The sequence below is a fragment of the Melozone crissalis genome, unplaced genomic scaffold, assembly GCF_028551555.1.
Source record: "Melozone crissalis strain CALT ecotype California unplaced genomic scaffold, PUWL_Pcris_2 ptg000009l_1, whole genome shotgun sequence".
NCBI classification, from domain to species: domain Eukaryota; kingdom Metazoa; phylum Chordata; class Aves; order Passeriformes; family Passerellidae; genus Melozone; species Melozone crissalis.
Genome location: NW_026535787.1, coordinates 19691627 through 19709210, shown reverse-complemented (window position 1 = coordinate 19709210; position 17584 = coordinate 19691627). Strand labels below are relative to the sequence as shown.

The 17584-nt window shown below is 38.9% G+C and overlaps 1 protein-coding gene across 1 annotated transcript; it reads left to right on the top strand.

The window, feature by feature from the left end:
• The first annotated feature begins 66 nt into the window (after positions 1-66).
• IFT57 (intraflagellar transport 57) lies at positions 67-14395 on the top strand. Its single transcript, XM_054270257.1, has 11 exons — positions 67-245; positions 1592-1754; positions 2873-2991; positions 3878-3968; positions 5889-5957; positions 6489-6611; positions 8682-8753; positions 9345-9476; positions 10383-10445; positions 12188-12254; positions 12801-14395. Exons 1-11 carry the CDS (start codon positions 67-69, stop codon positions 12977-12979), a joined length of 1257 nt encoding a protein of 418 aa, XP_054126232.1. The 3' UTR covers positions 12980-14395.
• Positions 14396-17584: the final 3189 nt, after the last annotated feature.

Genomic DNA, 17584 nt, shown 5'->3' with positions numbered 1-17584 from the left:
AGCTCCGCGCGGGTTGGCGGTGTGGCCTCGCCGGGCCCGCCCCTGTCGCTGTGGTTACGAGTCAAGATGGCGGAAGAGGGCGCTCCGGGGCGGCGCGGGGAGCGGGGCGAGGAGGCGCCGGCGGAGCGCGGGCCCGGCGCGGCTTTTCACATGTTCGTGCTCATGGAGGACCTGCTGGACAAGCTGAAACTGCTGAGCTACGAGGAGGAGGCGCTGCGGCGCCACAACATGCGGCCTCTATCCAGGTGCTTCTGGCCCGCGCCTCCTCTTCGGCCCGAGGGCGCTGGCGTGGCCGTGGGCGGGGGGCGGCGGGAAGGAGGAATTCCGTCAGAGCATAGCGAAGGGCCTGCATGGCAGAATGCCTGGGAAAACCAGCCAGTAGCAAAGCTTCCCGTGTGAGCTGGAAGCTTTCAGAACGCGAGGCCCCGCGAAAGGCTGAGATGCGATAAGTAGATAGTCCCTTGACCTTTCCTGCCCCCGGCAAGTACCGGGTATCTGCATGCCGGGGTACCCGTGCAAAAAGTAATTCTGCCTAAATTCTACCTCTTCCGCAGAAAATAGCTCTGCCGAAATTCCAAGTTGTTCAGAATAACTCTAAATATCTTGAATTCAGGATAGCTATTCACGGTGTGTGTATATTTTATACCCTTTAACCCTTTACAAAGAGGGTCTTGGACCCGTTTTTTGGTAAGGCTGGGCTTTCGCATCCGGTACTTACTTGTTTCATATGTAATGTTTTTTTATGTCTTTGTTTTAAATTGTGGTGGAGACGGGAAGTCTGGGAAACAGGGCCAGGGTGCTCCCAATATCCACCTGCCCAAATAACTCTTAAATCCATCCATCACTTTTAGCCAGGCTCCACTGCAGGGTGTCACAGAATTTAGCTTCTAATAAGCAACATTTTGGTAAGGGAGTACAAGTTACCCCCTTTTTGGGAAGGAGGCTCAAGTATGAGCACCGTGGCTGTAAATTAGTTCTAGCCTGCTGTTGAAGTACTGGAATATTTGGAGCAGGACAGCAGACCTTTGTGTGAGCTACTTCAGTGAGTAGCTGTGTTGGTAAAGGGAAGCATTTCCAGAAGTTCCCAGTCTCCAGTGTGCATGTAATTTATACTCTGGGGGGTGGTCTGGTTTTATGGACTGAATTCTTGTTAGGGTCACATATTTGAATTTGGTGTGATCCAAGTCAGATCCAGTTTTCATTGCTCTCCAAAGCAACCCAAAGCACAGTAGGTAAGGACAGGTGGAAAGATCACTGCAAAACATGCTCCTGATCTGAGCTGAATTCACAGATGTAGGAATACCATCCTCCTGCATTTCTTGAGGAAAGTGTGAAGGGGAGATGATTTGGGGAGCTTGGCAGCGGAGTCTGGTGTTGACTAATAACTTACTCAAAGCTGGAAATAAGCGAGCTGGGTGTAGAAAACTTGGTCTGCTGTGGTTTTGTGTGAAACTCGGCATCCTGATTTTTGGTCAGATGGGTTGCTCATTGAGAAAACTAGGTAAAGAAACTGCTCTGTAGCCTGTGCTTACCTATAATGGAAGAGCTCCAGAAACTCACACTGTGTACCGTTTGCCCCCTTTTGAAACAGGCACTACTTTGCGCTGCCCACCAATCCTGGTGAGCAGTTCTTCATGTTCTGCACGCTTGCAGCTTGGCTGATCAGCAAGGCGGGACATCCCTTCGAGCAGCCGCAGGAGTGCGACGACCCCAATGCTGTGATTTCAAACGTGCTCTCCGAGCTGCGGTCCTTTGTGAGTGTCACACGGGCTCTCTTCCCAATGTTGCAAGCTCCTGCATTCCCTTCAGAAATAACAGCAGTCACACACTGTTCTCCTGCTGGGTCTGGTCCCAAGGACTGGACAGACTTTTCCTAGCTGTAAGTTTGTACTGTGTTACTTAGTTAATTGGAAGTTTACATAGGCTGTACCTACTTGCTATTTTTTTTAGCAGTACAGAAATGGTTTTATAAAGAATTCCAGTTGGTTTTGTTCTGCAGTCTGTAAAATGGATTTAACCAGGCTTACCTTTTGTAGTACCACATATGTTGCTCATTTGTAGTAGCATAATTTTCAGAGATTTCATCTGGAAGGTTTACACAGTTTGTGATCCTGCTCCAGCCAAAGTCAATGACTTAATTTGTAGTGTAGGAAGTGGTTTAGAAGAATGTATGTGGGGATTTTGTTTGGTTTTTTTGTTGTTTTTGTTTTTTGGGTTTTTTTGTTGTTGTTGTTAAGGAGTAAAAGGTTGTACAAACTGCTAGGAACTACCGAGATTTTTTTTTCATTAAAAAAAAAATAAAAAGAAAGGAAAAAAGCTGAACTCCAAAGATCAGGAGACTATATCAACTGACAAGAAGTATGATCTTATGGAAGATTATACTCTGGTGCAGCTGTAAATGATGTTAAGGACACTGTTCTCTAAAGGAGTTAAACTATATCAAACTACTATGTTTATCCTGCATGACAGCAATAAATTAAAATATTTTATAAGTAAAATCTGGAGCAAACAGGACACTGTTGAAAAGTTGGTAGTTAAGTCTCAATACTTGAGTTTCTCTGTAGCTCTTATTACGTTGCCTTGTCACTTGTATGCTTGACCATCCAGTCCCTTGTGGCTTCTGCCTCTTCTGCTACCTGGGAGTATGCTCTTACCATATGCTTAAAGATTTCTACACTGCATCTTTTCCTTGGCTTCGTCTGGTTTTCCTTCTGTTGCTTCACTGGAGCTGCATAGGAGAAGAATGTAAATTGTCATTAATAAAATCTCATATACAAGGGACACTTTTGTTTTAGCATACAGAACTTATCTCCCTTTGAGGAAATATGGGCTGTTAGGCCATTAGTAAACAGCCTGTCTCTTTTTATTTTAGGGAAGGCCTGTGGATTTTCCTCCCTCAAAATTAAAGACAGGCTGTGGAGAGCAAGTATGCTACGTTCTTGATTGTTTAGCTGAAGAAGCCTTGAAGCACACTGGGTTTAGCTGGAAAAGGTACAGTAGACTTCTAATCATCCTCCTTTATGCTTTATTTTCCAGCAAACAGATGTAAGTTGTAGTGGTACGATAAAACATAGGAATGACTAAAACCGTTTACTTGACATTTCATGAGATGGTAAATTCAACTAGGCTTGAAGCAGGGTGGCCAGTTAATTCCTAATGCAATTTCACACAACTGGCCTTTTGCCAGCAAGGCTGAGTTTGGACCATTATAGACTTAGCTAATTAAGGTTTAACTGATGACTTTTATTTTTTGTTATTTCCCTACACATAACTCCTTGTTAATCTGGTATTTGAGTTGAAACATGTAATGTCCTTTTAGGTTCTATCAATCAGTAGTAAATTCCTGGAGTTATGCACAGTATGATCATGTTACAAGTAGACTAGAGTAAATTTATTTAATCTGAAGGAAATCCCAGACAAATTAGTTGACAGATAATCTCAAATATATGAAAATGTCTTTAAAAATGTTCTTTATTTTATTCTTTTCCTCAAATGGGTTTTGAAATGGATATAGCAAAATAATTTCTACCTTGGAAATATTTTACTGTTACTTCTCTTTAGTACACAAATTCCACTGTAGGCTGCAAATAAGCCTGTGGTGACTTGCACTTGAATTTTAAGAATTAGACCAATAGAGAAGAACCCCAAAATTTACTTCCTAGATGGCTTTGTATTGTGAATGTACAGTACTGCCTTTACTTTTAAGACAGTCCAAGATAAACAAGACTTTCAACGCAGAGTATATATTTATTTAAGTTGCAAAACCCTAATCACTGTCTAGGTGTGTTCCATATCATCCATTTTTCGCATCAAATATTTTGTTTGCAGAGGTATTTACAATTTATTGCGTTTAATTAATTCTTTGAATTAATTTCAGGCCAGCATACCCAACAGAAGAGCCAGAAGAAGAAGAAATAACAGAAGATGATGCAGAATTAACACTTAGTAGATTGGAAGAGGATATTGTAGTAGGTTTATTTGGTTGGTTTTGATTATATAAGTATTGGTCAACTATGAGGAAATTTTTATTCACTGTTCATTTTGTTTGGCTTTTTTTAAGAAGCATTTTTAATTAGCTGTTCAAGTTTTTTTCCTGCAGCTCTATTCCTGCATTGTCAGATTCTCTGTAGGGTTTTTTGTGGCTTTTCAGATAAGATTAACTCTTCAAGATAGAGTGTATATTCTTATGTGCAGTAGAATCTAACTATGCATTAAAAACACAGAGATTCAGAATTGTTTCTTTTCTCCTGATAAATCTACACCTGATGTTAAATGAAAGAGTTAAAATAGGAAAACAGTCAGCTGTCTCCTCTTTTCTGTATCTTGTTGAGGTCTAAGCTGCTTAAATTGGGAAGTGAGGATGAAAAAGTTAACTAAAGCATAGTTGAAATCCTTCAAAGAACCTCTGGGTTTGTTCTCGGGTATTGTCCTAGGCCATGATTTCCATAACTAATGTGTTCTTTTAGCTCTTTGGAATGTATGTGTGTTAATAAAACCACTGAGGTGTTATTCCTTTACTAGGTATTACATTACCAGGCAGTTTATACCAAAAGGATAGTCACTTTTTAAAGCCCCTAGTAGTTCTACAGGGATTAATTACATGCCAATGTAATTTTTTTCCCTGGTCCATTGTTGCTGCCAATATATTGATATTAGCTGTATCCATAATTGAATTTAGCAGTATTTGCAGCAATTAATTGTTAATGATGAGGTTCATGAGATTGTTCTTTGGTATTAATTCTTCTGAATAAAAATTATGAGGCTGACAGAGACAAGCCTAGTTCTGTAAATCAGGGATAGCCTATATTAGGTGGCCAGCAGTTAGCAGTGAGGCTGGGTGTGCAAGAAAATCTGCACAGTTTGGTTTCTCAGTTCTGATAACCAGTCTTCTTGTTCTTGTGGTGTGTTCTTCTAAATGCTGCACAAATATCTATTGTCCATTCAGCAAAAGATAGTCTTAATTTAGTCTTAATTTCTCGCAGGTATTTAGGTGACTCAGGGTCAGACATGCCAGAAGAAAGTAGTGGTCCCTGTTAGTTAAAAATGGGTAAAGTAGAGGAGGGAGAAATAAGCTCTAAGGTTTTTAGTGAGTCTTGAAGGATTTTACTCTAAGACCTGTGTTATTGCAGCTTTTGTGATTTGTGTAGAAATGAGGTGGATGATGAAATTTCACTTTGGTGGAAAAGACAGGAGGGGGACAAGGTGTATAGGGGTGAAGTGTCTGTGTGATAAAATGGCAGATGAAATACAGTATGGATAAATGAAGGTTCATGCACAGAAAAAGCATCGTTACTTATGGGTGATGGGCTCTCAGCTGATCATAGTCACAGAAGAAGGGTATTTTGAGACTATAACAGATTTATAGAGTATGTTAATAGAGTGTGTGTTCTCATGGGCAAGAAAAAAAGCAATTGCCTCAATTTCAGTTGTGTTATTCTGCACACTTAAGACGTGGCATCATTCTGTAACTTCAAATACATAGTGCAAACAACATCTTGAAAACTGTGTTGAGGTCTGGTTGTGGTTTAGCTTTTGTTTTGATGGGGCTTTATTTTTAAGGTAGAGCTTTAAGAAATACATAAAAAAATACAGTTACCATACAACTATTGACAATGGGCCGTTTGATGTCAGAGGCTTTAGGGTTTGGGTTTTGTTGGTTTATTTTTGTAATACTGTGGTGCTCTGAAGGAAATGTGGGGTAGCTTTGACCTTGCAGCTTGTCCTAGGTATTATGCCTCTTCATAAGCTCCATTTCATAAATTCTCCATGTCTTGTTATGTTCAGAAATATGGAACTTAATACTCCTTGGTTTGTTCTCCTGCAAAATAAAATTATGGAGAAAAATTGTGCAATAGTTACTGAAGTCTTGCTTTGAAACTTCTCTTAAGGAAGAAGAGTCAGACAATGAAGAAAATTATATTGACCTGAATGTTTTAAAGGCGCAAACGTACAGATCAGTAAGTTATTACCCATTAGTCCTCTCATGAGAGATTTTTACATCTGTAGCAGCAATTTGTGTCTGTTGGATTTAAATGTAAAAATCCTTGCATAGTCTTTACTTAAAAAAAACCATCTGAAATGAATCAGATATTATATATTAATATTATTTTGAAAGAACAATGTGCAGCCAGTTTCTAAACTGGTATCACTGAAGGGCTGCTGGGAACATTTGCAAGAAAGTTTTTGCAGAGACTTCTAGAGAAGCATGGTATTAGTTTCATGAATACATTTAATCCCACATAAATATACCATTTCTGAGATGTATTATAATTTCTTAATATATACATTTAATTGTCTTCAGTTTTAAGTATGATGAGAAGATATACTTTAATTCTAAAGAATTAAAGCCGTTAAAGAAATCTGTTTCATCTGTAGTCTAGATCATTCTGGATATAAATATTTTTCTGATATTAACACTGCAAGCCATTATAGTGATTTCATTGCATAACAATGACATTTTGTGTATAAACTTCGGGATTTTTACACAGAACATGAATGACACTGCAAAGCAAGAAGAGATTTTACAGTCCACAACAGATGCAGCAGAGTGGAATCTGGAAGTGGAACGTGTGCTTCCACAGCTGAAAGTCACAGTCAGGACTGACAATAAGGTATGGAAGAATAGATTTGCTCGTGTACATGTCATGATTAAAATGTGATTTCAGTCAATGCTGTTTACTTTCCATTTGCAGTTGTTGTCTTCTGTCGTGCAAAGACCTGTGAGTAATGGGCTCTCCAGTGCTACCTTGTCTGAAGCTTTGTCACTTGCTTTGACCCTAGAAGCAATAATTTTCAGTAAGGTGTTTTTTCAGTATTTTATTTTTTTTTCTGCCGCTTACAAGGCACCTTATTTCTATATAATTATTCAGTGGGGATTTTTTCAGTCTTCTGACATTTCCAGTGTATCCACACTTCTGAGATATTATATCCTCAGTTTAACAACTATTAAAACATCTTCTTGGAGGACAGCTGATGATCTTACCTTTCAACTCTTCTATTTTTTAACCACGTGAGAGGCTGATTGTATGGAATCCCTCTTGGTAAACTTTACATGACAATCAAGTAGGTCTGTACCCTGGTCTTGTCATCCTGAACTCTCCTAATGTTTAGTGAAAATAAGTGATCACTTTTTCAACTGCTTTTGCTCACCATATCCTGGTAACTGTCTCAGGGTGAAATTCATCATGTCTTAGAACTGTGTATTTTTCTCCATAGTCTATTTCAAGGAGTCTAGAATGAGCTTAGAAGTAGGTATCCATCTTTGGCAGGTCCAAACCTAGGGCTTGATCCTGGCATTGCCATAAGCATTCTTTCCAGGAGCTTGTGTAGCACACACAGGTCAGTGCAGTATGGAAACTGTTCATTTGCAGTGACGCAGGTAGTTGGAGTGTTGGAGCAATCTGCAGCACTGATACAGCAATACAATACATATACCTGAATACAATGAAGGACAATTACCTTGCCAAAAATAGGGGAAACCTTCAGCTGTCTGCTGAGCTGCTTGCCTCTCTTACACCATAATGGATTTTTCTGTGTGGAGAACTGCCTGGCTTGAACCACTCTGCTGTGATCCTCAGCAAGCCCATCTGTTGCAGAGAACATGATGCTTGAGTCTCACAGTGAGGAATTAAAACTTAATAAAGACATAGATGAAAAATTAAAGGCACTGTAGGATCTGAGGTTTACTAGCTTCCTGCTTAATGCACCATCTCTTTGCCTTAAGGAATATGTCAAAATGAACATAAAAAGAGGATTCTTCTTCTAGCTTCTTTCAGAAATAACTGGAGAGAAGTGTTTGGCCTTTTTCTATTGTGTCAGAAAACATATTCTGTTTCCTAAGCTGTGCATGTAAACATAGTACCAGGAGAGTATTAATGGTTTAATCAATGACACTAGAAACTAGAACTTACTGTAAAGTCATGGACAGAGGTGGGGGTGGGTTGTCTGCCTGTTGTTTTTATTTAAAAGCAGAGTTTGGCAAATTGTGAGCAACTGTCACCAGACCAGGAAGAGATCATGAGTCTCCTGCAAATGTGAAACACAACATAAGCACGTTATCTCTATTGACTCATTACCTGGTGTGCGGGGCCCATTCACAGCACCTTTTCTCAGCCCCCACCCTGGAGTCCATGTATGTTTCCTATCATCTTGAAGCTGGAAATAATTTTCCCCCTTCTAATTGTATCCTGTTACCAAAACCAAGTTTTGGTATTTCTGCCTCTTTTTCTTTCCGTTCTTCTTCTGGTAATGGTAATGACTGAAATAGAAGGTAAAGAACAGATAGTCCAGAACTGGTAGGTGCATCAAAAGCAGTCATTTTGTCTAAGAATAAGCTGAACTAGGGCAGCTACAATCAATATTTTTAGTATTTGTGCCCAGAGTGGTTTCTAGCAGAAATAGTTCCATGAAGATCAGACTCTAAAAAGCATTGCTACTATGGTGTCAGTGAGGATGTCAGTGTTTGTTTATGGATCTGAGTGTCACATGTGACATTTAGGAGATTTATAAATTGTGTCACATTGAGCCAGTGCCCCTGGCTATGAACATGGCACTGGCAGGATGATACATGGCAATAGTATAAAAGAGAACTGACCCTGCTTTGCATATGTACCGCTGTTTAGTAACCAGAGAAGGATAAAAATTGTACTTACCTGTGTTTTAATTTGTGATGCCTTTTTTAGGATTGGAGGATTCATGTAGATCAAATGCATCAGCATAAGGATGGAATTGATTCTTCTTTGAAAGAAACTAGGGTATGTCTTGTATGTACAGAATATTTTACTAATCTGTCAGCGTTTTTATTTTCTATTTGATATGCATTAAGGGCTAAATTGATCTTTTTTCCTTCATTGTTTTTGTGCTATTGCTGTAAAATTAAAAAGGGAAAGATATGACAAGGATCATTAAGGACAGTGCTGGTGACAAAATACCTTCTGGGAAAGAGTTGTATGTGTGTGGATTAACAGGGCTATCAGGGTCCAGTAATGAATGCATTACCGTAAGTGCATCCTGACTACAGAGGACAAAATAGAATAATACAATCTGAAGGTGCTGTTAAAACCCCCAAATACTCTCAAATACTGTTGCTAGAGTAACTTACTGACATTGACACTTGTAATTAATTGAGGAGGGGAGAGTGATGAAGCAGTAAAGACTGAAATACGTGTTTTGGAGGTGGGCAAACCAGAACACATTTGGAATAATTTTTTGTTGGCTAAACAGTATTTCTGTACTATTTTCCTCTCTGTCTGTAGGCTTCCATAGCCTTTCTTAACTACAGCATCATTTTGATACTCTTTGCATATTCTCTGTCAACTGTCAACCCACAGAATGTGATTTTCTAGGGTTACCTTGACAAACTCCATAATGAAATCAGCAGAACTCTGGAAAAGATCAATAGCAGGGAAAAGTACATCAACAATCAGTTGGAGCACTTGGTTCAAGAATACCGTTCAGCCCAGGCCTTGCTGAGTGAGGTATTGCTGATCTTTTGTTGTTGCCTTGTCCTGTATTAACTTGCTGTTAAGTGAGGGTAGAGGCAAAGACGACGTGGAGTGAGCTATCTATGAATTCTGCTGTTGGATATAAAGCAGGGGAAATGTTGATTTGCTGTCAAATTATGTTCTTCCTAAGCTAAACTAGTAATTTTTATTCAGCTGTTCTGCAGGGGAAAATACAAGGTTTTGCCTGAGTATTATGTATAGCTGTTGCCAGTCTTGAGCAGCTAGTAAATTGCTAGTTCTGCTTTCCCTGTGAAGTTCACACATCTGTCAGGAGTGTAATAACTACAGTCTCAGTCCAACATTCATCCCTTAGATTGGGTGCTGGTGCTAATGTGCACAAAGCACTCTGATTACTTCTTTGCTTCATTTAGTTTTTATGCCAGTAGATTGTTGTCTGAGAAGATTTTTGATCCCCTATTTAGGAGGCATTATAGTCTGTCTTTTGGCAAGCCCTCCTGGTTGTGGCCATGGTGACTGTAATGGTAACAGAATTTGACCTCTGCACCTTCTGTTTGCCTTGTTGTTAAGATATCTTCGAGATAGTAATTTACTGTTGATGAGGTATTATTCTGGATTTCAGTATTCAATCCTTTCTGCATTATGGCAGATTTTCTTCATGTTTATTTCCTCATGTAAATGATTAGAAAGCATAGTTCTTATCAAGTATGTATTTGTACTATTTACTGCTTTACATTTTTGAATGATAGTCATTGCAAGGGCTGATGTTTCAATCCTGTCCTCATTTGTAAACCTCACTGGGGCTTTGTGGGAGAGTTTCTGGAATTGAAACATATGAGAGCAAGTATTGACGTTTTCTCTGAACTATCTGCATACATCTCTCCAATTCTGTCATTACAGCCAAGACATGTTTTTTTCCAGGCTAAAGAGAAGTACCAGGAGGGAAGTGGAGGAGTAACTGAAAGGATTAGAGTGCTTTCTGAGGTAAAACACATCTTACTTTAAAACAGTCTTCAGAGAGTTAGCATTTAGTGGTTGCAGTTTAATGAAACCAGTTCTCTCTGATTTGTTCTCATGTTAAAAGATTTTTCTTTATTTGGAGGAGGTGATCTAGTCCAGTCCTTAAATTTTAAATCCAGGCTGCCATTGATTTTTAACTTGTGAAGTGTGAGCTCAGTTTGTAAATGAAGGTATATGTTCTGTATTTTATAACCTATGTCCTAGAATTTTTGGGGATTAATAAATCATGCCCATAAATTCTTTGGAAGAAGAAAAGCTCAATTCTTGTTTTTCATTAAAATTAACAGTTTGAAATTTTTATCTTCCAGGCATTTAAAGCAATATTTGACTAAATAGTAATTTTTTCCATACATCAAATTATCTTATTATCTAAATCTGGTTTTTTGTTTTTTCCTTGTCTATTGGTGCTCTGACAAATTTAAATAAACATCTGTCTCCTAACTGCCTCACCATGTTGAGTGTTTCATGGCATTTCATTTAGAATTACAGCCTGATTTCCACATACTTCAACTCTTTATCCAATTCACAAATTTTTTAAATGGCTCTGTTTGGATTTTAGATACCAGCTTTACTTACTAGACAATGAAGCCTCAGGAATAGGTGCATAAAATAGGTCATACAATAAGAATGTGTTAGAAATTGTACAAGTTTGAGATGTTTTAGAAGAGATAGAACAGTTGAGTTGGAAGGGACCTACAGTGATACCAAGTACAGCTGCATTAGTTAATGCAGCAGTTTAATGTGAGTTTTCTAGCAAAGATTTTTGAGTGCATGAATTCTGCAGAATTAGATCTGCTTTCTATTTCACTCTCAAGGAAGTAAGTTTGAAAAAGTATTTTGTGATGGCTTCAGATTTACAGTGTGCGCTTCGGGAGCTGATTAAGTGATAAGTAATGGTGAATATGTTACTAGCTGGCATCCCTCAAACTACATAGGTGCAGTGGCACATGTCTGAGGTAAACCAGACACATTGGATGTTAATACTGATATGTTTACAGGCATGCAATCAAGACCTCAGCCTACCTGGCAATACCATTTCCACTGCATGCAGGCAGTAGCAATGCAGCAATGATTCCTTTTCATTGCTGAAAAGGCTTATTGAAGCCTTAATGAAGGGCTGTTTTCACACTATCAGCAAGAATACTGAATTATTACCTTGGCTATGCTTTAGAATCATATATTTGCTTTTTTTCATTGTCTGTAGTTGCTAGACAGTGCTGAAATGCACTTTTGTTCTTCAAATGTGGACTTTACATACCTGTAGCTGTGCCAGTGCCAGCAGGCTGGACTGCTGCACCTTCTTATGCTGCAGTGCTGTTTCTCAGGTTTCCAGTGTAACATGCCAAAGTCCTGATGCTTCCAGGAGGGCAGTGAGCATGGTTATTTGATGAATCTTGATCTGTAGGGATATTGGTTCTTTTGTTCATCCATCCAGCATCACACTGAAACACTTACATTGTTTTTATTGGGGATGTGCAGATTTTCAGTAACATCATGGTGTTTGGTCAAATTGTTACACTTTTTCTGTAATTTTTTAACAACATTAGTTTAGTTAAATTAATTTCTGAATGTTTGAAAAATCATTCCTCTTTATGTAACAAGTTAGATGGATTAGTTATTTTTAAAAAAAAAAAAACAGTTATTCAGCAGAGATTTTTTTAAAATTCGATATTCATCTGGTTTAATTATGAAAAAAATCTCTTAAGATTACAGAAGCATTAGAGAAAGTAAAGCAGGAAACAGAAGAGAAAGGAAGCAGTATGACTGATGGTGGTAAGTACATTTTTGCTTCAGACAACACATCCTTTTTCTTGGTGACAGTTTTATGATACGTACTTCATTAAAATAAGAATAAGAGCAATTGCAAGGAGCAAGATGATTAATATGAGCAGCAGCATCATATTAATGGGAAGGGAGGGGTTAGAAACAAAATGCAAGGCACAAGATATTTTAATAGCTTTTCACAGGTAAGATTTTCACACCCTGCTGAAGGTGTCTTCAATTCTCTACTAAACCTCAAGTCAGCTATGGGGATAAGGCTTTCAGCTGAGCAAAACACATCATTGAAAAACCTGTCTTAATGTTGATGCACATTTTATGAAGCCCTTAGATGTCAAGAAGACAGCAAAATTGTCATTGCCTATTTCTGTCTTTAAAGTGGTTTGCATATTAAAAATGATGTATCAGTACAATCATGTCTTTAGAGTAGAACACCCTTTTGTTCATTCAACTCTTCCATTTTAAGGAGTAAATTACAGCAAACAATGCTTTTGTGTTACATGGCTGACAGAGTTGTACTGTTTATCTTTTTTTGGACAGCTCCTCTAGTGAAGATTAAACAGGCCTTAACAAAATTGAGGCAAGAAACCATTCAGATGGACATACAGATTGGTGTGATGGAACACACATTGCTGCAGTCAAAGCTGAAAGAGAAATCCAATATGACTAGAGATATGCATGCAACAGTGATTCCAGAAGCCACAGTAGGTGCCTATTAAAACTGTTTGGACCTGACTTGGTTTGCCCAAAATGCAGTTTTCTACCATTTGCTTTTTTGTGAGTTCAGGGGTTTTGTTTATGTTGCAGTAGGAGGATGTTCTTTTTTCCTGTTCCTTTTGAACAAGATACTTGTTAAAAGATGCACTTTTTAAAGAAGTAACATGCACACTTTAGACTCAAGAGGGAGCCATGTTTAGTTTTGTGCTGTAAAGATTTACTGCATATCTCTTCCAAATATACTAATAAATTGTTGTTAGTGAAGATGTGTCTATTTCCTTGGAGAATGTTATGTATTGTGAAAGTCTGTAGAATGATGCTGACAGCCTGTAGTCTTGATACTCTGCAGTGCTGAAAGGAAATTACTTGCAAAGGACTTGAAGGTAAAATGTCTGTCATTGCCACTTACATACATTTAGAGAAACTATTTAATTAATTAAGTATTTAATTATTCCAGTGATACTGAAGTAATACAGCATTACCCCTTCTAACAGCCTAGGTCAAAACTGATACCAGCTGCAAGACTTCTCTAACATCAGCATTAATATCAAAATCTATAAAAGACCAAAGAAGGTGAAAAGTATTGTTTGGAAATTACTCTTGGTTTTCTAATTTTTTTCCATGTGCCATCACTTTTTCAGCATCACGTTATATTAGCATTGGGTCAAATGCTGCTTTCATATATAGTATTTAGAAGAGCTCTGTGGACCAGATTTGGATTATTCTTGTTTTCTGTTCTTGTGTCAGAACACCCACTTTTGATTTCTGTGAAGGAAAAATGTTACCAAATCTAGTTGAGTAATACAGAACAAGAAGAAAAATGTAGGAGGAAGGGGCTGGGAATTTAATGGCAACAGGGAGCTTGCTTTGTCTTAGTAAATGTGTAGGTAGAAAGTGATTCTAGATGTTAGTGGTAATGAAGGAGTATGGAGCAAAGAAATAACCTTATTAATGTACTAGTACATCCTTTTGGTTCTGGTTATTCATGAGCCATGAGTGATATTAGTACAATTCCAGTGGTGTTAAAATCCTCACCAAACTTCTGCAGGCTATTCCATTCATCTGACAAATAATTTCTCTCACTTAAATGTGAGCAGTATTTTGCAGAATCAGTGGACCAGTTCTGTGTCTGAAAGTCAAGATACTTGACACAGTCAGTACTATGAGCCAGTATAAGTTTGTTGTGCTTCAGTATTTCATTTGCCAAAAAAGAAAAAGCCCTAAACCTATGGAATTTTAATAAGTGGAAAGATATCTGTAAATGTCGACTATTACAATTTACCTGTGCAAACTACTGCCGAAAATCTCTATGAATCACACTGGAAATTGGTTTCCAGCTCCTTTTGCTGCCTACCTATATCCTCCCACATTCAGCTGAAATTAGAAAAGTTATTATTCATGTTCCCTTTGTTAGGTGCTGTTGCTACTGCATATTTACTTCAACTTAAGATTCAGCAACTCCCTTCTGCATTGCCTGCAAAGCAGCTCACTAATGCTTTTGGATTGCAATGTTGTGTTGTATAAGTGTTGTTTATGTAAATGCTTTCCTCAAAAAAACTCCTCCTTCATGCTAATACAACAAACGTGATTAATCAAAAACCTTTCCTTACGAACTGAGTCTCTTATTCTATTAGAAATGAATCTGTTAAGACAAGCATGGCAAAAAACCCTCTAATGTGACAAAAATCTCTGGAAGAAAAGCCTCCTTTGTGCCAAAGTAATTCTAAAGTAGCAGGCTAATTATCTGGAATTGATCTACATTATTTTTAATGGTACTGTCTGAAACTGCTGTCATTTAAGTAGAACAATTCTGTTGTTATCGCTTGTATCAGTGATACATGGCCTTTAATTGTCATCTGGCAAAGAGGGGAATTTGCCCCTTGAGATAGTAAAAGCACTTGACCCTGCTTTGGAAGCAGCCTTACTGATCCAGCAAGTGGCCACACCATCTTCCTTAAAACCAGAGGGGAGCTGCTTGTCACAAGCTGCTTGTGAGGCCTGTCACAAGCAGCCTGAAAGGTCCTTCTAGAGAAGCAAAGATCTGTGTAATTAGTCCATGGCTGAATCAGTGCAGGAAGGAGAAGCCACATTAAAATTAAGTCACTTGGTTCACATTACATCCTTGCACTGCTCATTATCTAATGCAGTGTCAGAACGGAAGTCCAATGAAACAAAGATGTCCCTAAGTCAGTAGGATGCACACAAAGCTGTTCTATGAAAAGAGTCTCTCTTCATCTGGAGAGGATTTTGGAAAGGACTATTCGCAAGAGTTAACTTTTGTCCTCTTCCGAGGTCTATTAAAATTTTCAGTTCTCTGGAGCATCAGGACGGAGGTATTTTCAGATTTTATCTAGAAGCCAGGTAGAAGCTGGCTGTAGACAGACCCAGAAATCGTGCAGAGAGAGAAAGAAGGAGCTTCATTTGCTCACTTTTGTTAGAGAAGCCATGGGTTTTGTTCTTGCCAGGAGGACTGCAATAGTTCAGTCTTGTATGTGGCCCTGGGATGAGCTGACTACTTGGGTTTTGGAAACATGTTATTGAGGAGGCTCATCAGTAGCCAGCTCGCTGTCTTGCATGTACTCCTTAAAGTTCCAGGAACTCTTGCAGCATATTACTTTTTAGAGTTTCTTCAGCTCTGAAGTACCTCTGAACCTCATAACATGACCCAATGTCTTATTTCGCTGCCTTTTATCTAGGCTAGGATGTAAGTGCCCTGCTGGGAACTAGAAATAGTTCCCAGTGCTTAGTGCTAGGTGCTCTATTAGAGGTGCTGTTTATAGGCCATTTAGGATACCTGAGAGTGATTACATGCATTACCTTTTTACTTTAATAAATATAATACCTGACTCCCCATTCTCTTCTAATCTCAGCAGATAGCATGAATTGCTGTGCTGATAAAAAGTGCAAAGGACTATTTTTTTACCTTTTAATCCATTTCTCTCACAGAGAACCTTCTACAGAGCTGGCAGCTGAAATCACAAGAGTTTAAAAGTGGCTTTCAAGCATATGCCGAGAATTCATTGTTTCAGCACTGAGTCAGCTTAATTATTTGAACTTGCATTGCCGAGTGCTGTGCAGGAAGCTGGATGAGTTCACGTGAGTTTGAGAAAACACTGTTATAAACAACTCCTAGAGCTGGTCAAAATATTCTCACTCCTGTCTGCTGATGGCGTTAAAGGCCTTCCCCTCTTCACCTACCCAAAAGGGGAACTAAAGGGAAAATTTTTTCTTGGAAGGGAAAACCTTTATGTCCACTTACTATTAAACTTTGCCACTTTTTTTGGAGTACAGCTCTACTCTTCACTGTGACATACAAAAAAATGATTAGTATTGCCAATTGTAAGTTACAGTAAGAGCAAGTAAGTCATCTGTGCATGACCTATAAAAAAACCTAAGCATAAATGAAGAGCTTGTGTGTGAACATTTCCAGCTTCTGTGCTCTTTGAATTTTGCGTCCAAATTTTGCATGCTGGGCTTCTCTCCAAGTTTGACAAATGTTAATTAGAAAAAGAAGGAGTTGGTTGATGCTGTGCTGCCGCGCTGGCCGCGTGCCCGTGTGGGGATGTCAATGCTGCAGTGTACCCACAAGGCAGCTGCACGTGCATGCGCACAGGCCCGGGCGCACGCTGGCCTCTCCCGGGGCCGCACCAGCAGCACAACAACATGCCTGTGAAAACCCTGGCCTACTTCCTGCAGCCTCACTGCTTTCCCTGTGCTTCTGGATGGATTCATGTTGCAGGAAATGGTTGGGTGATACCTGGAAAAGGTGGGAAACAAAGACCAGGAAAAGTTAATCAGTATCCGTGAGAGTAAAGTAAACAGAGGATATGAGCCCTGCTTTTCTGCATGAATACTGCTCATAAGTAGGGACTTTCCACAAAAGGCTTGGAGATAGCAAAGGTTATTTTCATCTGCCATTTCCTCCTTTTGATGTATTTTTTCATTGAGCAAATGCCATTACCAGGGCTTTCTCATGCATAGGCTCATACTTAGCTATTGCTCCGGGGCTTGGTGTTGCTGGAAATGTCTGTCTTTCAGCTTCCTAGTAACAGCCCTACCATTTCACAATTATTCCCACGCAATACTGGAATGTGCAGGGTTGAGAGTAAGTAATGATTTGAATAATGCTAGTCTTTCACTAACTGCCTAGTTTTACTCTGTTCTTTTTCATTCCTGGTCTTAGCAGTTAGGATTGGATGTATTTCAGTACTCCATCCCAGAAGTAGCTGAGATAGTCACATGCATCCTGTTGTAAAAATCAACAGAGGTGAATATTTTAAGGTCAGAAGAACAGAATAATTATTTCTAATAATAGTCCTCTTGATCATGCACTAATTGCAATTGTTAATTCAAAAATATTTTCTTGTTTCTGTGGTTTTCAAAGGATGACAATACTTCAAATGACACCTTAGTGTTATTCAGTAGTAACAGAAAGAAGTGTGCTACTTAAACTGTGAAGTGTAGGCATCCCCTGGACAAAGAGTTTCCCATCCCTCCTCTAGTTTTAGGGCAGAAGTTTCTTGTTGTATCTTGGTAGGGGGGCTCTTGTAAGGTTTTAGAGAGTTTTCCCTTATCCTTCTTCAGCATGGCTTGTCCATGAGCATTTT

Excerpts from the sequence above, each read along its gene's own strand:
- IFT57 (XM_054270257.1), top strand. The coding sequence starts at position 67 with ATGGCGGAAGAGGGCGCTCCGGGGCGGCGCGGGGAGCGGGGCGAGGAG. Across the intron at positions 246-1,591 it reads AACATGCGGCCTCTATCCAG|GCACTACTTTGCGCTGCCCA; the intron begins GTGCTTCTGGCC and ends CTTTTGAAACAG. Across the intron at positions 5,958-6,488 it reads AGGCGCAAACGTACAGATCA|AACATGAATGACACTGCAAA; the intron begins GTAAGTTATTAC and ends ATTTTTACACAG.